The 27,991-nt window shown below is 39.2% G+C and overlaps 1 protein-coding gene across 2 annotated transcripts; it reads right to left on the bottom strand.

Annotated features, from left to right (window-relative positions):
* Positions 1-1,696: 1,696 nt before the first annotated feature.
* atf6b (activating transcription factor 6 beta) lies at positions 1,697-27,991 on the bottom strand. Of its 2 annotated transcripts, none has more exons than XM_012856354.3 (17): positions 27,666-27,991; positions 22,232-22,311; positions 17,830-17,911; positions 16,267-16,326; positions 16,105-16,184; positions 15,693-15,900; positions 10,850-11,014; positions 10,217-10,386; positions 9,697-9,876; positions 8,383-8,465; positions 8,073-8,291; positions 6,421-6,528; positions 5,879-5,978; positions 5,368-5,438; positions 4,810-4,909; positions 4,634-4,718; positions 1,697-4,510 (listed from the first exon to the last, which is right to left on the bottom strand). In XM_012856354.3, exons 1-17 carry the CDS (start codon positions 27,736-27,738, stop codon positions 4,218-4,220), a joined length of 2,157 nt encoding a protein of 718 aa, XP_012711808.2. In that variant the 5' UTR covers positions 27,739-27,991; the 3' UTR covers positions 1,697-4,217. The 2 variants fall into 2 exon arrangements, with proteins under 2 accessions (XP_012711808.2, XP_012711809.2); XM_012856355.3 differs by having other exon boundaries at positions 5,368-5,435.

Below are 27,991 nucleotides of genomic sequence, written 5' to 3'. Positions count from 1 at the left end.
GACGACTCGTGTGCTACTGCAGAGTCTGCGTTGAATTTAAACATCGTGATAAAAGTTTCCTTCCCACTAAAATATTTGCCTTGGATCAGTTTGATCCTATAAGCTGCACAACACAACCTCAGCCACCGACTGCGAATCGTGAGCTCAGCTCAGCTGGGGCTTGTTTTCCTGCTGGTCCGACTTAAATCATGTGTTTGGTGTCATCGTGTTCACCTGTGATTAATGCTTCCTGAGTCAGTCACTCCCTGATCTGCTCCACATCTGTCTGACAGCAGCTCGCTGACGTTTCCATCCAATCTGCAGCGTCTCACCGCCCCCTAGTGGTCGCATTATGTTCTACTACTGCCACCCCAGTCCTCACTTCTTGCTCTTGTAAAATATTCTGTGTGCGGGTTATTTGCCAAATTTTTAGTAGATTTGACACCAGGGGCGGTTCTAGACATGGGTAGAACTGGTCCTGGCCCCCATTATGGCCCCAAAGGCAATTCTATTTGTTTAGAATTGCCTTTGACTGTTCTAGTTAAACTGTTTTACTGTTTTTAATGTTCTTTTTTTCTTTCTACATTCTATCCCTACTTGCTTTTATTCTGTTTTATTTTCCTATATTTTAATCATGTAAAGCACTTTGCATTGTCTCTGTACTGAATTGTGCTATATAAATAAATTTGCCTTGCCCTGTGCTAAAGACATATTAAATAAATTTCTTACGATGATATATGCTGACCAAGATACAGTAACTTTTTTTACCTTTACAGTTTTACTCTAACAATAGTTTAAAAATGTATCTGTTTCACGTTTAGCTAGAGCTGTATTGAGATATGATCAGGTGTGCAGTTTATGAGCCATAATTGACTCATTTGATATATTAAACGATGAAATGGTGACCTCTTTAAATCCCCCCCCAATCTTTTGTTCTGTGTCCCCATGAAAAAACACTGGCCCTACCCTGGCCCCCTTGCTAAATTTGGTGTAGAACCGTATGATGCATTAAGTTAAAATGTTTGCTTTGTCCCTTTAAATGACTGTGGTTGTTAATAAAATGTTCTGTTGGTTTATTTATTCGTGGATTTTGTAACTGCAACTGAAGAAAAAAAGACGTTTTAAAATAAGCTTTAGGTAGGTTTTTTTAAGGCCACATTTCTGGACTAAAAAGGTTATTGGTCTGATGTAATATAATAATTTTCTTTAAATAAAGAAAATAAAGGCTTGAAGACAGTCGCTGTGTAATCTTTATAATGTGTTTGACTTGGTGAAATGAGTTGCTGGAATATACAAACGTTTCAATAATATTCTAATTTATTGAGATGTACTTGTAAACATTAAAATGTGAAGAAGACCCATATAATCTACCACTACTTCCTGCATTTACTAAACAAATATAGGCAAAGATACATGTACATTGTTAAAACTGAAAATTTTAAACTTGATAAGCAGAGGTTTTAAGAAATAGCTATCAATAGACAAAGCTCACATAAAACCGCTTCAATGTTGCCTAAAGCAACTTCAATGATTTAAATCAAGATCTTTAGGAATAATAAGGTTTAAACGTTTAAAAATGCCCAAAAAATTTAAAATATTTATGTTTTCTGCCATCTAAAACATGATCCAGTATTGGTGAGAGTAAATTAGACATTTGGTTCTGGTCAAAATTATTAGGCATGGAAGGAGACAATGAATGTTGAAAATAACCACAATATAATCAGTGAATGAGCGGTTTTATTGACATCATTGCTCAAAAAACTTCATACAAACCTTTTAAATCCAGACCTTTTTTTGTCCCTCCCCATCTTCAATCTACACCACCCCATTAAAAAATAAAAAAAGGCCCCGTCTAAATGATATCAGCTCCTTCTCCTGGCATCCCTTTATACAAAATGTAAAATCATTCAGAATTCATATAAAAAAAAAAAAAATAAAAATAAAAAAAAAACACAAAAACAAACCTGATTCATACACTTTTCCATCAGACATGCACTCTTCTGTGATCGTGTTCATCCAGAACCCAGCAGTGAGCTAAAGGCTTCAGAAACATAAAAAAAAGGGAAGAAATGTGACTGTGTCTACAGTAACGGAGGTTCATTAACAAACTTTGGCTGAGTTGTTTCAGTTTCCACAGGCTGTAAGAAATATATACATAAAAAAATTAAATACAATAAAATGAAATAGAAAATCCACTTTTCAGGAAATGGACTCGTTTCCTCTCAAATTTTTATTTTGAATATAAAAGAAAAGAAAAAATCAAAAATACGTTCCAGGGAAGATTTCTGTCGAAACAGTTCCTGTTGGTTCTAAATCCCACGAACCACATATAAAACAAGAAAAGTATTTACATCAAAGCTGCACAAACTGAGATACCCTTAAACTCAAGTATACGCCCGATTGAACAGTGTCCATCATGCAGAGTGGGCGGATTCGATGGAAGATGATTAGGGAGTGATGCTAAAGTCTAATCTTGCATTTTGCATTCAGCCACTACAAAAAACAAACAAAAAAAAAAAAAAAAAAAAAACTATGAAATTTTATTATGTAGGTGTAAAATTAAACTCATTACCAGTTCAGTGTTAAAATCCCATGTCGGAAATCCTTAATCAGGCACAAATCATCTGATATTTTTTTCTTAAACAATAAAAAAAAGTATGATTTCTATGTACAATAACAAATAATGTGTCTAATATTACCAGTTCAGTTCACACTGAACAGAGATAGAGAGGCTGGTTGGTCCACTGGACAGAACACGGAAATATAAAATATTGCATTTTCATGACCAAAAAAAAAAAAAACAAAAACAAAAAAACTTCACAGGTTTTATCAGCTTTTTACTTTTTGTTGTGAAAGTGAAATATAAAAAAATTGGAAAATGTGACAAAATACAAACAAAATATCTACAGTCATATTTACATATATTAAATAACATAAAAAAAAAACACACGGATAAAAAGTGACAGGTAATGCATGAAGCGGGGTCTTTGACTTTCAAAATGATTTAAATTAAACAGAAAAGAAAATCATAACCCACTAATTGCTGCGTTTTTGTAATTTTTTTTTTTTAAATTAGTTATTTTTTTTTATTTCAAAAGATAACAGATAAATATTCTGACAAAAGACAAATGGGCGAAATTAAAGGGCTGAACAAATCTGCAGCCTCCCCAGATGGTTGAGAAGTGATGGAGTAATTCTTACATTTATCAGACCAAATGTAGCTAAAACTCACCGTTTCTACAGTATTGGTCGACCTGAACTCGAGTCAGCAGTCATATAGTGACTGTTTGAATGCTGAAATCAAGCATAAGTAAGAGTCTGGTATAAAATTTTAGGTTTTAACATTAAAAAACAAAAAAAACACATCTGGAATCTGGCTTACTGTTTAACCCAATAAGGGCGATCCGTCACGTCGCAGCCATTAGTGCTGAGTCAAATGTTCACACTTTTAGAAACACTGTATTTACAACAAAATGTCAAGGCCTTTTCAGTTATTTGTATTTTTTTAGATACAGGAAAACTAGATTTATGCCATTTTAATAATCAAAGTATATAAATATGTGTATCATGACTTCTTTTACTCAGATTACCTAACTTCTTAGCCCTAGAAGCCCAAAGCCAAAATCCTTAAATCTCTGACTGCTCCAAAAAATAAAATAAAATAAAAATAATGATCTCCTTGATGTCAGTCAACACTGAAACCCTGCGTATAATCTCTAAACACAGAGATGTCCATTTCACCTTCAATAACTGCTGTCTACAGAACAAGAGCGGGGATGGGTTTAAGGAAACAAAGAACTTCAAACTGTTCAAGATGAAGAAAGCTCATTAAAGAGTCTGATTTGATAAAGATTTGACTGTTAAGGGAATTTTACAGAGCTGTCTCTGAAATAAAACCGGTCCTTTTCAAGTACTGCTGCTGCTCTCTTTGTGTCGCCTTATTTTAGGGATATATTTATTTATTTATTTATTCATTATGAAATAATTTCATGTAGTTTCCTCCCAGTTGTGTCAGTACCAGTTACTGTCGAAACACTAGATAAACTTACAGAATTTTACAGCAACTTTTGTTGGATTTTAACCGTCTCTGAAACCTTTTCCGTTTAGTGAAGAGATTCAAAAAGCTTCTCAAACTAACAAGGTTTCCATAGATTCTTCATCTGTGTGACCAACCTTCGACCATCAGACTCCTCTTCCTCTCCCACCATCATCATCATCATCATCGTGTCGACGCCCCGTCAGACTCCTTCTGACTGGCTGAGCAAGTATTCGGGTTTTTGTGTCCGGGCGGGCAGAGGCTGCCTTGGAGAGGAGGAGGAGGAGGAGGGGTGGTGCTGGTGGCGCCCTCTGAGTGAGGTGTTGTTGCTATGGTGATGGTGGGCGCCGTGCTGGGAGGAGGGAGGCGGCGGGGTGGGGTCACGGAGAGACGGAGGGACGGCGGAGGACTTGATGGGGACGATGCGCGTGTCCATGACCTCGCAGTCGACCTGCATCATCATCTCGTAGCCCTGAGACGAGTTGTAGAGGCTCTCTGAGGAGAACGGGTCCAAAAAAAAAAAAAAACAGAAAAAGGGTCAAACGGAGAGGAACGGGGCCAGAAACGGCGTCACTTACGCTTCTACGTTCGTTTTCGACGACATCCACACAGGCTCACCGTTAACAGACATGGCCGGCATCACCAGAGACATTTTAGGCCGACTGGTTTTGTTGTGGCTGATGGCGGGAAGCAACAGGTGGTCCTGCGGGCGTGAACACATTCCGGCTGGTTAATATTTTCCATTTTAAACACCAGAACCTCTACGTCACGCGGAAACGACTGGATGGTCTTACCCTCCTGAAAGACACGACGTAGAAGGTGTCTTCTCTGCGGTCGATGGCGTCCAGGAAGTCGCTGTAGGTGACCTCGGGGCCGGGAAGCACCCTCAGCTGACTGCAGAGGAACCAAACCAGAACCAGAAGGAGAATCTTAAAAGCCAAACCGCAGCGTGAGGAATCTGTCCATCAAAAAGGTCAATTTATGCACGGTACATGCTTCCTGACGTGTTCTAGAGACTAAACTTCTGCTGTTCTCACACACATTCAGCGAGTATTACAGACAATAAAACGGTTTTATCCATGCAAATTAAAAAGATGGTTTGGCCAAAGCCAAAATAAGATGAGATCATTTGTCAGTTCATTGTTCACATACTTGTTGTTTCCACTCACAGAAAGCTCAAACGTTTCTGTCTGTTGTTGCTGTTCAATCATATTAGCAATACTTGTCCTTCCAATGTAGGATTCACTTCACTTAATCATTTCAGTTCTTACACCTGCAGTCTGTTGGATAAGAAGCTTCTGCTTTGCTCCTAATTTACTCGTTTACAGTGTGGAGGGTGCATTTCATCGAACCTTTCTATGGAGCGGTGAGCCTGGATTGGCAGATATCTGGAAATGTTTGCCTTCCTCAGCTGAGCTTTCTGCTTTGAAAGAGAGATGAAAAAAAATAATAATAAATTTAGACAAACATAAAAGATACCCAAAAAAAAATAATAAAATAAAAAGTTTGATTCACACTGAATCATATATACTTTATACACATAATTCATACAAAACGTATAAAAATACAACGTTGCAGTATTATTCTGCATCATTGTTATGTTAAAATAAACAAAAGTCAAAACCGGCTGTAAAAATCCCCATTTATTTTATTTTTAAAAGCTGCAGGTACTTTCGCTGAATTTCATCATCTGTTACGCTTTTAGACCGTTAAGCTGTTTTTAGTCCGTTTCTGTGCTGCTGCCTGTCTAGGCCAGGACACTCTTGCAAAAGGAGATATTTGATCTTAGTGATTCCTTTTCTGGTTTAATTAAAAAAAAAAATTAAATGCCTAAAATAAAGACACATATGGAAAAATTCTCACCTGGGCGATCTTAGCTTTTTTGGCTATCTTAGGTTTTCCTCCAGACTTCTTCCGGTCGATCTGATGTCGATGAACCCAACCTCTCAGCTCGTCTGCGAGCCTGCAGTCACATATGATTAGTTTAATTAACTAAGCAACAACAACAAAAAAAAAAAACAACAACACAAAAGCTTTTATTTAATTTTTTTATAACTAACTTTAGTGTGTCCATATAAGGAGATTGAGGAAGACAAGATTATTCACTAGCACTAAACTAAGATAAGATAAGCTAGGCTTTATTGATCTCACATTGGAGAACTATTCTGGCTTCTTTACTGGAAAACCATGTCAATTTGGACAAACTAATCAATAAAATGTGCAGCAGCGGCTCATTAATATTAATAAACCCAGCTGTACCAATGTTACAGCAAAATAATAATTACTGTTGAAACAAACGCTGCAGAGAGAAATTCTTGCCTGCACAGCTCAAAGGCTTTCCACGTGTTTCAATAAATTTCCTATGAGACGATAAAACGAGACATTTGCACCGGAGCAGGACTGACCTGAGCGACTCCGAGCGGTTGAACTGCCGGCAGTCTGAAGAGGTGAAGAACCGCTCTATGTCCGGCAGAGCCAGGTCCTTCATGTCACTGAAGATGTCGCTCAGGTTTCTGCGCGTCAACCAGACAACACCAGAGGGCGCTCAGATATTAAACAAGCCGCTACAAGTGATAAGATGATGATGTTTTAAGTTAACATTCCCTAAATGCTGCCGGTACAGCTCCTACAGAGAAACTCTTTGTTGCACGTAAAAGACGTGACAGATATGTCGTAGAACCAGCCGTGTTGGGCGTTATCGTTCTGGAGAGCAACGATCTGGAACGCACTGAGGAAAGTGACAACGAAATATTTGCTGACAACATTTATCTGCTGATTGATAAAAACAAACAAAAGAACACAAGTAATCATCAGCATCAGAGTTATTATTTTATAAAAAAAAAAAAAAAAGTTTCTATCAACTATTTATGACTACTGGTCTTACATTTTGACTACAATATTCCATTATAACTTATGTGTTAAATGTGAATAAATTATTTTGAGGACACTGAAAAAATAACTTTAAATTAGTTAAAATTGAAACATTTTACTCTGAATTGTTTGGTAGTTTTAATAAAAAGGTTATAGGCTCATTATTAAAGGATGAGTCTCCATACATCCTCAGGCTTAGCTGCCTTGAGAAGGGAAATACCGAACAAACCCAAATTTGTTCAAGATCATACGAGCATTTTTTCTCTTGAACACAGTTAACCAGGAAACAGCTGCATTACAAAGTGTCCATTGCTGTATTATCAATGTGTCCAATGATAACGCAGTGGTCATATATTGTGCAGACTTTGTTGATTTTTTCTTAGCATGAGCTAATATTGGGCTGCCCCTAAAGCTGCCTAAAACAGAAGAATGACGCCTTCAGAGTAACCGCGTGTTTGTATGATCTTAGGCTACGTTCACACTGCAGCCTGAATTCAGATTTTTTTGCCCATATGCGACGTGTATCTGATCTTTTTATGACAGTCTGAACAACACAGATCGGATTTTTTCAAATACGACCCAGGCCGCTTGGATATGTGGTCCTGATTCCGATAAGTATCTGATCTTTTCAAATGCGACCTGTGTCTGTACGGCCGGGTCGCATTTATCCGACCTGTACGTCACCGATACTCGACAAACGTCACTATTCTGCGTCCTGCTATGCAGAAGCGGGAAGAAAGACGACACCCATAGCGGACAACAATGAGGAGAGCAGTCAATGGAGAGAAAGCTCCGGTTAGAAAATAAAATTAATGACCGCAAAATGCGCGCCAGCATTATAATCCATGTTTACTTGCGCAAACACTGAGTACGCTTGCTACGTGTGACGTCATCACGTCCTCGAGTGCACATGCGAGACACTTGGGTTGAATGCATTCAGTTCACACAGAAGATCACATACAATTCGCATATATTTGGAAATGTGAACGACCGCACTAAAAAAAAATCCGATTTCACACAAAAAAAATCGGAATTGAGCATTAAGACCTGCAGTGTGAACGTAGCCTTATTCAGGTTAAGTTCATTAGAATCCCACATTTGAAGCTGCAGCCTTCCCTCGCAGTAACGTTAAAAGCGGTTTAATTCCCTGACGTTTTGCTGCATGTCAAGGTAATTTCACGCTTACCGGAACTGATAAGACTCCGGAGCGTATTTCTCCGCCTCTCCTCTCTTCCACTGCTCGTCTCCTCCGGCCTCCTGTTTCTCCTCCTTGTCCTCCACTTCACTGAGGGGCTGAGGGACGGCTTGGTGCTTCTGCTGCAGCCGCTCGATCTCCAGCAGCCGGCGGCCCGTGTACGACACCAGATCTTCCGGCAAACTGGTCGACAGCTTCCTGTCGGTGATGCTGCGGAGACAAGCGGACGGAAACTAAGCGATCCAGAAAAATGCTGAGACGACAAACCATGAAACTTGTGAGGAGAGCCGTGAGCGGCTACCTGACGGGGCCGAAGCTGAAGGTCATGAACAGCAGAACGGCCATGACGCACACAGCCCTCTTGTTGCTTGCAGAGTCGCCGCTCTGAAACACAACAAACATAAAAATTTAAGTGTTTGCTCCGGACAAACTGCAGCTGATAAACGCTTCCTAAACAGCTTTCTTATGTTGTAAAGTTGTAGTAAAAAACAAAAAAGGCTCGGATGATTTCAATCGGCTGCTTCCTTTAGTCATCAAGCTTAACAGGTTAAACAGATTTCTTTGTCCGTCTTTTTTTTTTTTTTTTATGCGTTTCCCGTTCCTCGGTCTTCAGGCCTCGTCATTCAGGTTTCTCCATTTATTGCATGTTTCTTCATCTCTGGATGTGCAGGTGCAGACCCCACAGAATGGAAAAACTTTCCATATGTAGAAAATAGGCCGGTTATTTTAATAGGTTAAAAAATAAATTTCTCATTTTATTATTCCAAATACGATACAGGGTTTCCCCCCCTAGCGTATAATTAGCCTGCCTGACCCCTTGCCAACAGTTTTCTGGGGCAATTCTTTCGATAAACCAGTTGTTTCAATTCTTTGTTTCACAAAAACAAAATTATTTTAAAAACTGTTGACCTGAATTCAAAGTGAAACAACTAAATATAAGCTGTGAAACAAGTTTGAAAAGCAAGATGGCGGCTCTGCCGTTGTAAACAATGAAAAAATAAAATGTTTGCTGCTGCTGGTGTTACACCATGAGCTAAGAACAGAATACACTTATGTAACTTCAAACTAACTTTTTAAAAAAAAAGAAAATTAGTAAATTAAACTGCTTCGTTTACCTTTACAATATATTTTCCTAAATATATTCAGCATTGCATGCTATTCTCTTCATGGAAGCCCAATGGGTGGATTTGCAAATTAAAATCCAGATTTTCCAAATACTCGATCTTGAAAATAATCGATTAAATTGATTTATCGCCCAACCCAAGTAGACATAAACTTCATGATTCAAAATCAGATGCTGTTTCTTTTATTTTCCTTGAAGTTTTTTTTTTTTTTTGTATATTTCTGAAGCTATATTCCGCTGAGTGTTTGTCAGTTTATTTGGTAAATTATAACACCCATCATCACATCTTTACACTTGACCTAAAAAATTCTATTTTAACTGAATGAAACCTTTTTTTTTTTTTTTGCATGCATGCATGCATCTTTATCCAGAGTGGCGACCCCGTCCCCCTGCAACTCTGCATGGATAAGCAGGTATGGACAAAGCATGGATGGTATTTTTTTTTTTTCATTGTTTCCCCTGTGACTGCATGATTCTCTCAGCACCACTCACCTCCTTCACAGCCAGTCTCTCCCTCAGCGCCTGGTTCTCCCTGCGCAGACGTTCGTTCTCTTGCTGGGCTTCCCTCAGCTGAGCCTCCAGGTTCTGCAGATACTCTTTCTTTTTCTTTCTCGACTGGCAGGCAGACTCTCTGTTCTTTATCATCCTCTGCTGCCGCTTTAATACCTTCATCTGCGCGGAGAGGAAGGCGAAGTGGGAAGAAAGTAGTGAGGAGACGTGATTTAGGGGTCAATTAGGAAAGAAAGTTGAGAAAAGATCAAATCAGCAGAGGACTGAAAAGCTTGACCATGTGTACTGTACGGCTGTAGAACTGGATGTTTTTTTATCTCACTGCGTTCCAAAGTGGACTCAATAAAACACAAACATGCTCATAAACCCAGAGTTTTGAACTGCGGGTATTGATGCTGTTAGTTTCAGCGGGCTGACAGAACAAGAGCAAACAGAAGTAGCCTCAAACACAACAGGCTTGTGTTTCAATACACAGGGTGAGTCACTGCTTCCACCTACTTACATCAATGTCGTTGGGGTTGTTGCTGGGTAACGGCGTGGTCGCCGGGACGATGGGTTTGCTGGTGGCGGAGGCGGTTGGGCTGGAGCAGTGCTGGGGGATGCTGGGGGACACGGGCTCCATTTTGACAATGGCTGGAGCCGAACTGAGGCAGACGGATGGAGAGAGGACAACTGGGAGGGGAAAGAATGGACACCAAGTTAATGATCAGATGTAAAGTTATTGGAAATTAAAAGGACAAAAAGTTTCCTACTCAATACGTACATTTATCAGGAACTTGTATTTGATTTCATACACAAAAGTTTGTTAAAATCACCTCACAATTTGGTCCTATTTACTGACATTCATACATAGAAGATTGATACTCCTTAATAGGGCTGGACGATACAGGGGAAAAAAGCGTATCGATAAAATATAAATCATATTGATCATTATCGATAATTATCAACAAATTCAAAACAGATTTTCAGTGCAGCCCTGGCCATTTTATGCTGTTGCTTAGCAACCTATTTTTGGATACAGAACGCTGCCGTCTATCAATCGATATATATTGTTATTAAATTATCGTCCAGCCCTACTCCTTAACAAAATTATTTAAAAAAATTATAAAAATACAAAAGCACAATTTTCTCCTACCAGGTCTGGTCTGATCCATGGAGGGAAGCCCCTGCAATATGAGGGTCTTTGCCGGCGCGGGGCTCTGGGGGACGGGGAGCGTGGCAACGCACACGGGTCGGGGCTGGATGGGGGGTTTAGTGCTGATGATGGTGCTGGCTTTTAATGTCGCGGTGCTCGGCAGGACTGCAACAAACAGGGCGACGTTACTGAGTTAAAAAGAAGCATTTTAATCAGCGTAAAGCAGCAGGAAAATTTCTAAGAAAAAAGATTAACATGTTCAAAGAACAGGTGATTTTAAATAAAATGTTCAAAACAATGTCTTAAGCCTTTTTAGAATGTCATCTCTTAGAAATTCCACTAATGCTTCTCGTTAAAAAAAACAAAAACAAAAAAACACTTATCTTCCTTTAAATACTGCTACGTCTGTAAGGCAACGTTTGCCAATGCTGATGTTTATTCTGCTTTTGACTCTTCTTTGGTGTCCTTTACTGGATTGGATGACTAAAGTTTGGTAAACGTATTTATTTAACAGGGGAGAACTGAACACAACCACAACAACTTGGCCCCTTGCTTTGTTCAACACAGATGTGAGACGGCGTCATTTCTTCAACCAGTGCTTGTCACAAATCAGCCAACGTGGTTGTATTCGTCACTCTAGCATGAAAAGCACACCAGAAATGAATCCACAAGTTTTCAATGTGGCTAAAGTTTGGACTGCAAGCCGGCCGTGCCATCCTCTCCACTCCCAGATTCTGGAGGTTGTCCCGGATAAACGGGAATAGCACTGACATCTTTGAGGGAAGAGTTTGATCACAAAGAGTGAAGATAAGGGATAAGAAATCGCTCCAAAGTCTCAGTTTAATAACTTTCTGCGCTGAGGTTCATTTCCCAGTTTTTCTAAACATCACACTGTTGCCACCAAACTCTGCTTGGCACTTTACAAGTGGAAGTAATCTGGCTTTTCAACAGAAAATGATTTGTTCACAACTACACATGTAAAAACCCAGAAAGAAAACGGAAAAAGATCAACCAAAAACAAAGTTTATATGCAAACTAAGCGAACCGGGACATCAAATGGGGATATTTAAAATAATCAAATGAGTGTCTCTTCTTCAAATCAATTTGCACGCTCAGAACTAAACAATCCTGGGAAAAGGGTTCTAATAAAAAGATGACTCAGGAAAACAGCGGCATTAGATTTATAACTTTCCTCTGCTTCCCAGCAGCAAGCTTGATGTAACAAAACTGGTTTTCCCTGGACATAAAACCTCTAAAAAGTAACCAAAACCTTGAGTATACAGATGATAAATTAACACAACAGCAGATGACTTTTACAAACAGGTAGGCTGGACAGGTGGGAGTTTGGGTTTAGTTTAAACTTAAGCTGCTTTTTAAAAGCGTCTACAGAGTGAAATGGGCAGACGGGGGGGGGGGGGGGGGGGGGGGGGGGGGGGATTAGATGACCTCAGAGTACAAGAGGAGGGGATTAGGATATTTGAGTCAAATCAAATACACTGCTCAGAAAATAAAGGGAACAATTAAACAACAAAATGTAACTCCAAGTCAGTCACACTTCTGTGAAATCAAACACTTAAGAAGCAAAACTGATTGAAAATCAGTTTCACCTGCTGTTGTAGAAATAGGAATAGACAAGAGGTGGAAACTAGAGACGGTTAGCAAGACACCCCCAATAAAGGAGTGGTTCTGCAGGTGGTGACCACTGACCACTACTCATCTCTTCTGCTTTGTGGCTGTTTTTGTCACTTCTGAATGCTGCCGCTGCATTCACTCCAGTGGTAGCATGAGACGGAGTCTACAACCCACACAAGTGGCTCAGGTAGTGCAGCTCATCCAGGATGGCACATCAATGCGAGCAGTGGCTAAAAGGTCTGCTGTGTCTGTCAGCGGAGTGTCCAGAGCATGGAGGCGCATGGAAGGGGTTCGTGGCCGAGTAGTTAGAACAGCGCGCTTGCACTCAGAGAAGGACGCAAGTACCCGGTTCGATTCCCAGTGCCGGCACCCTGGGTCCCTGAGCAAGACCCTTAACCCCAGATTACTCCCCAGGCACCGCACAGTGGCAGCCCACTGCTCCCCAAGGGGATGGGTTAAGATGCAGAAGTAAATTTCTCCATTGTGAGATCAATAAAGTTCAATTATTATTATTATTACCAGGAGACAGGCCAGTACATTAGGAGACGTAGAAGAGGCTGTAGGAGGGCAACAACCCTGCAGCAGGACCGCTACCTCCGTACTTGTGCAAGGAGGAACAGGAGGAGCACTGCCAGAGCTCTGCAGGATGACCTCCAGCAGGCCACAAATGTGCATGTGTCTGCTCAAATGATCAGAAACACCCTCCATGAGGGTGGTGTGAGGGCCTGACGTCCACAAGTGGGGGTTATGCTTACAGCCAACACCGTGCAGGACGTTTGCCAGAGAACACCAAGACTGGCAAGATCGGCACTGGCGCCCTGTGCTCTTCACAGATGAAAGCAGGTTCACACTGAGGACATGTGACAGATGTGACAGAGTCTAGAGACGTCGTGGATAACATTCTGCTACTGCAACATCCTCCAGCATGACCGGTTTGGCAGTGGGTCAGTGAAAGTGTAGGCGGGCATTTCTTTAGGGGGCCGAACAGAGTGCCATTAGGGACAGAGATGAGATCCTCAGACCCATTGTGACACCATATGCTGGTGTGGTTGGCCCTGGGTTCCTCCTGATGCAAGACAATGCCAGACCTCATGTGTCTGGAGTGTGTCTGCAGTTCCTGAGAGACGAAGGCATTGATGCTATGGACCGGCCTGTCTGTTCCCCAGACCTGAATCCAACTGAGCACATCTGGGACATCATGACTCGCTCCATCCACCAACGCCATGTTGCACCACAGACTGTCCAGGAGTTGGCGGATGCGTTGGGAGGAGATCCCTCAGGAGACCATCCACCACCATCATCAGGAGCATGACCAGGTGTTGTAAGGAGGTCATACAGGTACGTGGAGACCATATGTGCTACTGAGCCTCATTTTGATTTGTTTTAAAGACGTTACATCAAAGTTGGATCTGCCTGTAATGTGTTTATCCACTTTGAGTTTGAATATGGGTGCAAATCCAGACACAACGGGTTAATAAATTTGATTTTCATTGATATTTTGTGTGATTTTATTGTCAGTACATTCAACTATGTAATAAACAAAGTATTTAATAAGAATATTTCATTCATTCAGATCTAGGGTGTGTTATTTTAGTGTTCCCTTTATACAAAGGAAGGAACCTGTTTATATAAAGCTCTTAAGGATAAGACTACAAATTTAAATTAAAACCTGGACTTGACTGACAGCTAGTGTAGCAACTTTGAAACGGGTTCTACGAGTTCCTCTGTTTGAGGGAGTCAATAGCCTCGTTGCAGAGTTTTGGACAACCTGAAAACGAGCCAGAAACCCTTTTTCATTGAAACAAGTCAACAGGCCACTGAAATGGTCTAGTCATGTAGAGACAAACGCATGAATTATCATCCCAACTTCTGCAAGAGTCCTAAATCACCCAGCTGCTGTTAATGTCAAACATGGCACGAATCAAAGTCTCAGTTTGGTCTGGGTTTAGCTGTAAGTAGCTGTTACAGATCCTTTGTGTTTATATTAAAGCAAATGCATCCGGGTTCACTCAAGTACACGTCACTCAGGATGTTTGACAGTTAAACTTTAATTAAATAAATTACGATTCAACATGTAAATAACAGGGTGCTTGCTCTTTTTCCAAATTAAAATTCCAAACTTTTTCCAGACTTTTTTAAAACTGATATTTTTTTTCCCCAAGACCTTAACTTTATGTACTTGTATACTTGTGTGCCTACTGCCTACTTCATTGGTTGAGATTGTACAAACTGTTTATTAGAAATTATTAATTTTTATAGGCTAGTATTCAATGAACAATTACAATATTCACAGTAAATAATACTTTTACTGATGAAAACGTTTCAAAACATGAAAATCACAAGTACATGTATTTCACATCAAACAAGTGTTTGATTTCATTAGGCTAATACAGTACATGACCATTTAGTAAAATTATAGTTTTATATCCTACCTTCCTATTTCTCATTTCACAATGCCTTTGAGCATACTGTAAAATTCTACCATACATTTTTTCCCATACTTTCACACAAAATTCAAGACTTTTCAAGGTCTGGAAAACAGTGTTTCAAAATTCCATACTTATTAAGACTTTCAAGACTTGCTCAGGCACCCTGAATAAGAAAGTCGTAGTGGCCAGACAATCAATCTATTTTTTAGTGCTTCTTGTTCCCTTTAGATGCATTTATGTGTAAGTAAATGTGTTTACTATAAAAGAAAAAGAGCCTTGTGCAGTTTCCAGGATTGCAGAGGCTGAGGTGCTTTGTAAATGTTCGAAAGCCCTTAAGAAAAAAAAAAAAAAAAGACTAGAAAAGCTCAATTTAAACGTAGCCCATTTAACCAAAACTCCGTCTTAGGTTACAGCCACGAAAGACCCTTCTTCTTTAGAGGAGTTCCCACACTTATTTAGCAGTCCCACCATTGTGTAGGGGTTGCCCCTGGGCCCATGTACAGAATACCTCCACAGGAGACAAGTGGAATACAGGATGATGGGTAAACTGAGCTCTCCATTCAGGCTTTAGTGCCGACAGCAGATATGCATAGAGCAAAAACACCGGCAGCGAACTGAGTGCAAAAGTGCCAACACCAATGCTGAGTGGTATATCCAGTTTTGCATGATTTGCATGCACACATGCTAATGCAATGCTTGTCTGGTGCTTCTTTCTAGGATGCTTCATTATCAACTTTTTTTTGTGCCACTTGAGAGTATACACTTTAGAAGGAGTTGCATACCTGCAGCTTGTGTCTGTATGCCAGCGATGACCGCTGGGACAGATGTTAACGGCGCCTGCAGCTGTGTCTGGGTCACTGTGGGTATCTGGGACTGGGGTGGGGGTACCGCTGTCGTCGCCACGGTTACCTCCATCGCTCCCAGCGGCGGCGACAGCACATCTCCATACATGTAGGGAGGAGTTGGAGGGTTTTCTGCTTTAATTGTAACCTGAAAGGGATACGGGACAGTGAGACGGCAGCTTGATGATCTCATGTTTATCTTCCGCTTTAAACTCGACATTTTGAAATAAATCCTGTTAGTTATTAGACTGATTTAATATGAAATAATATGCATTCTAATTATGACATCCTCAGATTTATTGGTTTATTTATGCAGCAAAACAACTGCCTGAATAATTTCAAAAAGGCTCACCTTTGGATCAGGTAATGAGGTCGAAGAGTCAGAGTCCAGCGAGGAAGCAGGAGACGGAGGCTCAGCCTTGACCTGGAACACTAGAGAGAACCAACATAATCACTGAGAACCTGTCAAAAAGCACCAATAGTCCATAGATTAAATTAGATAAACTCAACTTACACATTTCCACAGGTAGAGGCTCAGTTAATGTCATCTCATTTTTAATCACTGAAGTGTTTCCTATACAGAAGGAAAAAAAAGAGAAACATTATTATGATATCAAACAACATCATGACTGGATAAATAATACACTTTTACTGTTCTTGAATTCAATAACATGCTTGCACCAAACTTAAAATGCTATTAAATTATAAGTCAATGATTCAGAAAGAAGTTTTCAGAATCACCATGATTTAAAATGTGGCCTTTAAAGAAAAAAAAAACAGGACAGAGCCTCTTACAAAACGAACAATTCCAAACAAATATCAGTTTATTTCCTTTTACCAATTTGTATCAAGCACACATAATATTCAATAAATCTGTGGACATAATGAAGACCTGAAGTACATTATATCTTATACTGCTATGCCTACATGAAAAAAAACATTTTTTGTCTAAAAAGGTAGAGAATGCATACATCTCTCAGGTAAAATGATCTTTGGCTACATGAAGCTAATTCAGATTAATAAAGGAAAAAGAACAGAAAATAAATAAATCTGTACAAAAGGCCTTAGAGTGATTGCTAAGTCAATGAACTCATGCAATCGACTGGGCTTCCAGAGTCAACCTTTTACCAAGTGGCATTATATGATTTGCTGACTTATTGCCCACTCAATCAATCAATCAATAAATAAATATATAAAAAAGCTAAAAATTACATTTAAGTTTTACCGTGAGACTAGAGCTGCACCATTTTAAGAAAATATGCATCGTCAAAACGCATCATCATTGCTGAATACCACAATGAAGACACAGATCACAGGTAAGACACATTTCCACAACTTTCCTTTTTATTCACAATCCATGAGATTTATTATCTCAGTAAATGAAATCTCTCTTCCAGGTATAAGCATTAAGTTAATAAAAAAAGTATATACAGTAATTTGCATTTAAAATATGAATACATTGCTTAATATCATAGCTTACCAAACATCGTGTTCAAGCCGTCTTATGCTAAACAGTAGCTATACTGGATGTGCGACGTGTTATTTTGTTAAAATCCTGAAGGATTTGTCATTTGTTAGGTGATAACTGTATGTGATTTGGTAATTTTTGCTATGTTGGCTCTTTTCAGGGAAAGAAAATGAAAGATGAGAGAAGCTTTACGTCTTCTGGGGTTTAAAAATGAACAAAATGGGCACTAATCCTTTATTATGAAATCATAATAAAGGATTAGTGCAAAGAACCACACAACTATGACTGGGTCACGTTTCCTTATCCCACAGGAAGAAGCCAATTTCTAACATTTTTATTTTTTGATTGTCCATTAATTCTCACCAATAATAATAATAATAATAATAATAATAATAATAATAATAAAGCCCACAGGATGTTAAAGAGGACTCCTGCTGCTGCAGACAGAGCGACTGCATCTAATAGATGGAAGTTTCCACCGACCCGACCGGCGAGGACGGAGCGTCTCATGTTGCAGAGACGTTTGAACCGTGACACCAGAACGCTAAGCGATGCGACATGAGGGCTCTGAGCTGAGAGCCAAAGTCGGGCCGGAAGGTGTGTGTGTACCTGTGAGAAGGTTGTCGTCAAGGTATCGCCATGGCGACGTGCGGTTGTCAGGATCGAGGGTGAGCACGAGGTCATTGTCAAACTGTGAGGAGTTGGCAGAGAGGGTGGAGAAAGAGAGAATGAAGTAAAAAAAAAGAAAGAAAAAGAAGAAGAAGTCAGGAGTAAAACAAAGCCAAACAACTGCAGTGTTACTTTGTATGAGAGTGTGTGTGTGAGTGTTTTACTAAGCCATGCAACACACACAGTCTGCCTGCATTGTATCCTGACCATTTGTCTGTGTCTGCTACCTGATTCATCCTGCTGTCGATAGTAAATGTGAACAACCTGAGCAATAGTTTAACTTTTAGGAGTTAACAAACGTTCAAGTTTTAATGGAGGAACTCATTGCAGGCTCGACTTGGGGACGAGAATGCAGACACAGGTCTTGCTTTAGGTAAACAAGGATTCAATAATCCTTAAAAGTCACCCAAAATTACCTTGGGGGACACGGTTGCAGGTCATCTCCAGTTGCACAAAACATACATTACATTGCCAAAAGTATTCGCTCATCTGCGAGCTTAAGTAACATCCCATTCCTAATCCATAGGGGTTCAATATGACATCAGTCCACCCTTTGCTGCTAGATCAGCATCAACTCTCCTGGGAAGGCTGTCCAGGAGGTTTAGGAGTGTGTTTATGGGAATTTTGACCATTCTTCCAGAAGCGCATTTGTGAGGTCAGACACCGATGTTGGCCTGGCGTTCAGTCTCCGCTCTAATTCATCCCAAAGGGGTTCTGTTGGGTCGAGGTCAGGACTCTGTGCAGGCATGTCAAGTTCATCCACACCACATCTCCGATTTTTTCACAATACATCCGATTTACGATTTTTTTTCTTAATAATAAAATAAACACCAGAAACAACAAGGAAACCATTCAAATAAACCTTTTTATGAGAGACAAAAACATAGACGAGGATAGAGCGAGGAAATCTCACCACTGAAATTGTTGCACAGGTGGCATCTTATCACAGTTCCAATAACATTGTTGTTTAACAGGAAGGTACTTTAAGTGCAATTAGAGGGAGAAGGGGTATGAAAAATAAGTTTTACTTCTTCATACCCCTTTTCAGACAGCTTTCTTTAATCATTCATCAATGTCAGATATCAGGGTAAATATACCCGATATATTTTATTTAGAGGAAAATTTTGTTTATCTCATTACTATTTATGTTCAAATGATTTAATTGAATTGGAACAGAACATTTAATTTAATGTTTACCAATTACTTTTTTATGTGGTACTTGGTTGAAGAATTTCTTAAACAGATTTTATTATTATTATTTATTTATTTCTGAAATTGATTTATTTAATATTTGTTAAATTTGTTAATTGTCTGAAACAAATTCCTTCATCATCATCACCACGCTGGAGCTGCATCCCCGGGTGCTTGATTTTCTTCACCTGTGGCCAAGGAAGTGATTGGAATGCCTGACTCCAATAATTTGGATGGGTGAGCAAATACTTTTGGCATTTTAGTGCATGTTGACCAGAGAAGCAGACTCCTATGATCCCCTCAGCAATCAATCACGGGTAAAGAGCCGGTCCACTGCTCCTTGACCAGGACAATGATCATTGGAATAGGGTCTCTAGGGCCACACCAGGCTTTTTAACTACCTCAGCGACTTCTGCCTCAGGGAAGGAACCACATTCTGTCGAGTCTTCAGGCTTCTCTGCGTCCTCCTCCGCTGTTTATTCTAAGCGATTCGAACTACAACATGAAGTCATTCCCCTCACTGTGCAGACTGCAGAAGCAAACTGGAAACAAGATTCCATCAAAACCATCCCTAAGCCATTTCATCAAACTCTCCGTGCTTTGTTTGACTTCTCAGTCACTGTGACACTAAACAAATGACAAGCTGTTAACTGCTCACTCTGCAGGTTCAACCAGGAAGCAGCTCAGCAGTGTCCGCGAACAAGGCCCCACGGCTCTCTGCTACTCTGAACACCTTCAACTGCGTTAAATAAAGCTTGTGTAAAACCAGTGAAACCACAGTAAAAAAAAAAAAAAAAAGACAATGTCAAATGTACAAGCAATGTGGCAATTTCCTACATTTACTGAGGTACTCGAGCTAAGAAACATTACTGTTATACAATAGAATGATAAAGTAACATCTTAACTCTCCATTAAAAACAACACTGACATGCAAATGTTAATATAACAGCTACTTGGGTGCATTAAAATTAATATTTTCACAAGCTTTGGTTGTGGAAATACTACACGACATTAGCAAGAGCTGAGACCCAAACCAAACTCCTTTTTCCTGGCAGGGAAAAAAATAAAATAAATAAAAAATAAAAAAAAACAACACCTCAAATCATTATATTTAGTTTCTAGTTTGATGGTTCTAAATGTATAGCTGAATATAACATATATGGCCGATCTAAGACAGTAGTACAGAAAAAATTTGTATTACTGATCTAAAGTTGTAAGAAGTTGCTTGAATTCAGCTGGTATTTCTCTGTGGGGTAATCACGATAAGACACATTAAAGTTTCTGGGTCCACTTGCGGTTACAGTCAAATCTGTGAGATTGGATCACAAACAAATCCTTCTTTTTGTACGGACTACTTCTACTTTCAATTTAAACTTTCTATAAACTTTAAAACCTCATTCAAAACTCCCCTTTTTAACTTTTCAGGTAAATAAGTGAGCACGTGGGGTTGTGTATATATAATTTTGTAGCTAATAAAATATGTTACTGTCATTGTGCAGGTGTCTGCAACCTCTACAATCAAAACAGACATTTTTGCCCTCAGTCCTGCTTAATAAAACTTATTTAGAGGCAAACCAGTTACATGAGCTTTTGAAAAATGACAACCTATAATTTTTGATAAATACCTGCAACAGGAAATACAAATATTTTTGTATTGCTAATGTTGTGGAAAATTTAATTGATGCACCTGCATTACTTTGCCATGTGAAAGAAGCTCACGTTTACAGATTTATTATTGTGTTCTCTTTAACCAAGGACACAGAGAGGAGTTGTGTTAGATAAGAACTGGATCGTACCAGTGTGCAAACTTCTATTTTCTCAGATGAAGGCTACTCCCACTTCCCACAATGTAATAAAAGTGAAGTGTGTCCTTTTCCTCTCACTCCGTTTCCTGACTGCGTTGGGACAGAGCCATTCAAACGCCCTATGCCTTTGAATAAAAAGACAAAGATGCTTCTTTCTCTTAATTAATGACTAGTGTGCTTTCCTCCTTGATAACGATTAATATCCACCACATTAGGTTTTAGTATAACAAAAACATACAATTTAAGAAAAAAAGATACTATGGGATACTGATGTTTGTGGAAACTTATGTAAAAAAAGCAAACGGTTTCAAACCCAACAGCAAGAACAATAAGTTTATATCTAAAAATCATCACTGGTAATTTTAGTGCCATTCTGTTAGGAAAATGCTACGCAATTAATCCATAAAAATTAAAAAAAACTGTGACAAAACAGCGCACATTATATCTAAATTTAAAAACATTAGTTGGTTCTTTATCATTGTCAGCTAAAGGTCTAAAAAGCCATTGAGGAAGGACCAAAGAGTCCCTTGCGGCCATGGAGCCAAAGATGACATAATAATTAAATTAACTAATTAAACACTTTCAATGTTTAATTATGTCTCAGTTGCTACAGATCCCTTTTCAAACAGAAGGCGTTCCCACAGATTAAATTGTCAAACTCCAAGGCAGGATTGGCGGCAAAAGAAGTCTTAAGAGTTCATTCTGACAGATGAGTTACATTGGTGATGAATAGTGGATTTTAGCGTTGCTAACTGGATTTCAATCAGTTGTAACTGGTTAATCTTCACATCACTGGTGCACATGTTTTTTTTAGAACAAAATCTGAAAAATGTGTCATGAGTCTGGGCAGTTTTGCCCTATTTTCCCTATGAATTCCTTAGCAGGATAGGAAAGAAACTGAATAACAAGTGAATCCCTAAAGATAGAACTGTTTTCTTCACTTGGCCTTTTTTTTTTTAACAAAAGTAACTCTTATCTAGGGTTTTCTTTAATGAATCTACAATGAAACTTTATTTTTCCACTGGTCAAACAATCTAAACCTTCAAAGTTACTTTACAACTCTTCTGATTAAAAATAAATAAATAAAATGTTCATATCAATAGGAGCAAGATATATTCTTTTCTCTGCACCTAAAATGTAATTATTTACTCACATCAAACCTGAATGAATGTTTGTACTAATATTCTTTGTATCAGTTTTGACAGCAGTGCTAGTTATCTCCTCTAGGTTACTGAGCGAATTATCAGAGAGGAGGGATCAGGTAGTGTGAAAAACGCTGGGTGTCGGTTACAGGACGAGTTGCAACACAAAACCCGTGAAGCATAGATGCAGTTTTGTTACCGTACCGATGTTTCACATTTCAACCCTGGACTGAAGTCTCCGTCCTCTCCTTCCTCCATGCTCTCGCACTTGAACAGGCAGGCATCTGCAGAGGAAACAGGATTTTCAAAACATCAGCAGGAAGCAGGGAGAAAGATCGAACGGGCAGATGACAAAACGTAAAAAAAAGAAAAAAGAAAAAAGCTCATCTGAGAACTGTGCGGGGTCAGATCAGCCATTTTATTTGCATTTCTGAGCATGTAACAGAACTTGGAGACACTTGTGAAACATCACTAAACTCATCCAACACAGTAGGAGGCCATGTTTCAGCCCACAGGATAAACAGGTGCAGTCAGGATAGACTGAAAGACCATGTAAATCTTCTTTCACAAGTTCTAACCAGAAACACATTTAGAAGGCTGCAAATGACTCAAACGTTATAGTTAACCGCCAAGCTTTTGAATTAAATGCATTGCCTACTTAAGTTAAAAGAGGAACAAGGAGCATTTTTGTGGCTTCCTGTCTTTGCAAAACGTGAAGGAAATCTAAACAATGCCACTTGAAATATGACTTTAGTTTTCAGTTCTTAACTGCATCAAACAGTTAAATAAATGGGAAGCCTTGCAATTCCCTCCTTTGTTTTATTGGATTCAAAACTACTAACTTGGGGCCAAAACACACCAGATGCGATTTGGCATCCGATCAGTCAGAAAATCTGTAGTAACTAGTCCTTAGCAATTAGAAGACGTTGAAGTGAACTGGGCCGCGCAGGCTGCTTGCGATTCCCCGCGACGGGAAAGTCATTAGTCAGACAGGAAATGAGACACGGTGACAAAGTAAAATATCTGCTTTGGGGAGAATTTCAAAGTAAAATCTTTCATTTGCAACAGAAATAGTATGCAACCTGCGGTGAGGTTGGTCTAAAGTGAAACAGCGATCTTCTTTGAGCTTGTCTGTGGGAGGAACTGCAGCTTTGTGATTGTTGCCACAAGTCAGGGATTTCCGGAACATATTTTAGCGTATTTTCTGGACTATAAAGGTGCACTTTAAAGCCTTTAATTTTCTAAAAACCGACAATTCGCTTTATAATCCAGAGCACATTATATATGTATTAATTCTGGTTGTGCTTACTGACCTCGAAGAGATTTTGTGTGGTACACAGCGCTCTGTCAAAATGTTTTAGTTTGACTTTGGTGGACTACAAAGCCCTACCGCTAGTAGCATTATGGCGACCGTAGTTACCATAATAATATTACAATATTATAATATTATAATAATATTACTGTGTGTGTATGCTGGATGCCGCAATCACCCAACTGGTAAACTGGGACACCCCAAAGGGTTGCTGCTATAGATTATTTATTAATTATGAAGCGTGTATCTCACCCAAAAAATGGCCACACAATACTGTCCGACTACCATTTACAAGTTTGAATGAATAAAATTCTGATAAATACTTTATCATTGTCTAACATTGTTACTAGCAGGCTGCATAGCATCAATTAGCAAATCTCCCAGGGTTTCCATTTCACAGCTAGAACTTCAGTGTGCCACCTGGTCTGAGTCAAATCAAAAGCACCATAATATAACCAAAACAAACTCTCTGAGCTCTCAGTAATTTCATCTGTTTGGTGGCATATCCATTCATTGCATCTTATTATCATTAGCAAAAAAGTTAACAATTATTGGCAAATATTGATGTTTATAACTTTGCATTTAGCTTATTATTGTCTATATTTGCAAAACTGTGTTTCTTCAGTTCTTTAGAAGCAGACAAAATTATTTCTCTGAATAACTAAAAATAATTATTTCCTTGATTTAGAATAGACATAAGCAGATGAGTTGTTTAGATGAACTGTGAACAGATGTACAACTTTTACTCTTGCATGACTTGAGACGCTTTTGTTGAAGGAATCTGAGAAGAATCTGATAAAACGCTTATGAACCAGATTCCTGCAGCACAGAGGAGGAATCTGCAAGGTGACACAAATATTAACAAGATTATAACGTTCTTTTTGACACCAACCAAAGAGGATTACGGGGAGAAGTTTAACAATGTACGTGTTATTGTAACTCAATGGCCAGATAAAAATGAATAAATTATACATATTTTAGATAACCGTATCAACTTCAAACCATCATGAGATCACATCAGCAGGTATGAAGACAAGTTTCTCTTGAATGTGACACACTTGCACATTCAAGAGAAATGTGCTTTGTTGGTAAAAAAAAAAAAAAAGTGTCTCATTCACCGGAAACCAACAAAGATGTTGCTTCTCCCATAATGCTTTGCAATTCTGATGAGCCACACGCTGGACTTTGAAACTGAAATATTCAGGGATCAACTGAGCTTTTACTGTGACCAGACTCTGATAAAAGGAATGGCAATTAGAAGAAAACCTGATTTTTAACGGTTTCAAAATCCTATAAATACATTTTATTATAGTTGATAAAATGGGTTTACAGTCAAATAGTAAGTCAAATAATTGATTACAGAAAATTATCTGACAAGTTTTGAGTGTTTTTACTGGTCCCTTGCATGACAGAGCTAAACTCTTTAGGCTATTCAAAACTCCATGAATAAAAGCATACCGACCAGTCTTATCAAACTGTCTTTTACAGTAAACTTGCTAAAAAGCAACAAAAGACTGGAGATTTTATAAGGTTTTAAATGTGTTTTCTAAAGCAGCTCACGCAGCGGAACTCCACCTGCTTTCTGTCAGTGTTTAGTAATGGTTCACCCACCCTTAACCTACTTCTAACACCACGCTTTACTGGAAGGCATGAGCAATAGCTTTGGTCCTTCAGTCTGTCATAAGCAGCAGTCTTTGCTTGTCAAGTTTACGCAAAAGCTTAAACGATCTGAGGCCGAGTGGGTCAACAGAGACAGAGAGAAGTTACCTCGTATAAAAGCTCAAGCTGCAGGAGTAAATGACGCCTTGAAAAAAAAAAAAAGAAAAGTTTTAAACAAGTCTACCGACTGCGGCTTCAAACGCAGGGGAACAGATCCGAAACTGTCAAAACCACCATCTGAAAATAAAGATGACTGATAGTCTGTACAGTGTTTGAGATATGTTGGAGCTGACTGCTACAGTCTGCGATCACATTCGGTGCAAAACATAGTATTTCACCACAGGAGGGTTAAATATAGGAAAAAAAAAAAAAGAAAAAACAGTAAAGTCCTTGAGTGAAAATACGTCACGATCACAGTTGTTGACACTAAAACTTAAAACAAAAATGTTTAGCAAGGTCGTATTGCTCTCATTTATAATAGAAAGCAACGATTACTACTACAGCAGCTAAAATGATACCACGTACCGTATTTTTCAGACTAAGGCGCACTTAAAATCCTTAAATGTTCTCACAAATTGATGGTGCGCCTTGTATATGATCAGCGTTGTGCTTACTGACCGATTTTATATGGTACAATGCATTAAAAAATCTGTTAAAATGTGTAAGTACGACTTTGGTAAGCAACGAAGCTGCTCCGCTTGATGCATATTTGGAGCATTACGGTACACCGTGTCACTACCTGATCGGACTCCTGAGCTGTCTACTAGACTGCCTGACTGTAATGTTGAAACTAGAAGCGCATTCATGTAAAGGCCCCCCACATAATCAGGCGTAGTTCACTCCATGGAGGTCCGCCCGTACTCAAGGCAGACTCTGCGCATGCAGGTACTACGTGCATAGTTAAATTTTTACGACGGCGTACGCGGTGTCACGCTATAAACTTCTCTGAAGCAAGAAGTCTTTACATCAAACTGTTTTATATGTGACGGCGAGCTTGATACACTGAGCTGCTCCAAGCAGGCGGTCTGCAGGACGCGCGGCATCGCAGTCCCTCTCCGGTCTCACTGACAGGTGGGAGTCTGCTGGAAAAGAAACGGCGCTAGGTCCTCAGCTAGCTAATCACACATTTTATTATCCGTTCCATCGCTTCGTCCCACTGGCAGAAAGTGTGGGAATTGTAGGAATTACAAAGGAGCAAGACCCTTAACCCCAGACTGGCCAGTGGCAGCCTGGGGAGCTTGAATTTAATACATTAAACATATTTCTGATGTTAGCGTGACCGCATTAATGTTGTGTGTTTACCATGTGTTATATTTGGGTTATTTATTTGCATACAAGTGCCACATAAAGAGCCTTGAGATGACATGTTGTGAATTGATGCTATATAAATAAAATTGAGCAGACAAATTGAATTGAATGTTGAGATTGAAAAAAGGTTTTTCATTTTACTAAAATATTTTGTATGCCTTTGAATGATTTGTCTTTTTTTTTAATCCCCATTGTATCAAAAATGGTATCGAGTATCAAATATTTTTCTGAGCATCAATACAGAGTTTGACATTTTTTTATCGTGACAATCCTACTCGTAACCAGCTGATATTAATGCCAACCGACTGGAAGACAAATTACCTGCCGTCCAAAAAAAAACAACACATCAAGCAATGCTGCCGAACATTTTTTGTTGAAATTGGCGACTAGATTTTCGCATCAATAAGAGTTTAAACATGTCAAATTGCAATTACCCTGGGATCATCACTGTACAATATCACAATTAAAAAAAAATACTGGGATGCTATATTTGGTAAACTAAGCAATGTCCCATATCATTGCTCTGCAAGCTAATTTTGTATTTGGGCACCTTTCGAGCCCACAACAGATTTAGATAGGAACGACTGAATGAATCTTGCTGACAGTGGTGGGAACATTAATAGTGTAAAGAAAGCTAAACATGAAAATATGGATTAACCTGCAGAAAATAATATATGCAGATTGCATATTTTCCTATCTATTATCTAGCACCAGTGAAAATTTAGCTGTTAAAGCTCTTGACTATTTCGATGCAAAGCTTTTTATTGGCAAATCAGTTTACCAGGAAACAATAATAAGAGTGTAGTGTACATTTTTATAGCTTCAAACTGGACTATAAATGTGTTTTTAATGGCAATCAGAATGACAGTCAGTCTTTATTGCTGCCATTTAGCTAAACGGAGTTACATTAAAAACACAGGAAACGGTGGGAGCTCCACCGGTCTAACCTAACTTGGGTTTAGATTCAAAGCATGTTAACAAAAGCCAATAAAGTGACTATTTTAAGGAGGAAAAGGTTAGAGGAGGTTATATAAAACGCGCTATCACGTTTTCAGCCCCATGTGAGGATGAGAAACAGCCACGTCCGGGTTGGAGGATTGAGGAAGCAGGTTCCTGGTCAAGCTGCAACCGCGTGCGACACGAATCGCGCTGAAAACCCAACTTAAGTAAATATTAAACACGTTTATGATTCGGGGCTAAACCTTTAAAAAAAAAACGCATAAACGTGAGCCGACGGTCCTGCAACGCCCCGTGGGCCTGGCCTCCGCACAGCCGTTAGCGAGCACGGCTAGCTAGTAGTGTCAAATTTAGCTCTTTTTTTGTATCTTCATTCATAGATGGATTTAAATGAGACCTTACCCCAATCTTCGCTCGTCAACAGGTTATCGGCGAAGAATCGGGTGTCCAGATCAGATAGTAAATCCGCAGTCATCGCCACAAAGGCGCCGTGTGTTTGGACAGCAGGAGTCTGCAGTCAGACGTGATAACAGCAGCTAAACAAACATAAACTAGATTTAAAAAAAAACTCTAGCTTTGTCCTTAACCTAACGCACTAACAGCAGACTTGGCTACCATCTGCGCTATAAAGTAATACAAATTCTTAAGTGAGTAGAAAACAGATTTTTTTGAACGCCCTCCGGTTAAGTTATCGACCCTTCCTTTCGCTTTGCATATGACAGACGAGG

Source organism: Fundulus heteroclitus, chromosome 13 (genome assembly GCF_011125445.2).
Source record: "Fundulus heteroclitus isolate FHET01 chromosome 13, MU-UCD_Fhet_4.1, whole genome shotgun sequence".
In the NCBI taxonomy this organism is placed as follows: domain Eukaryota; kingdom Metazoa; phylum Chordata; class Actinopteri; order Cyprinodontiformes; family Fundulidae; genus Fundulus; species Fundulus heteroclitus.
Note: the sequence above shows the minus strand (reverse complement) of the source record. Positions and strands in the feature narration are given on the sequence as shown.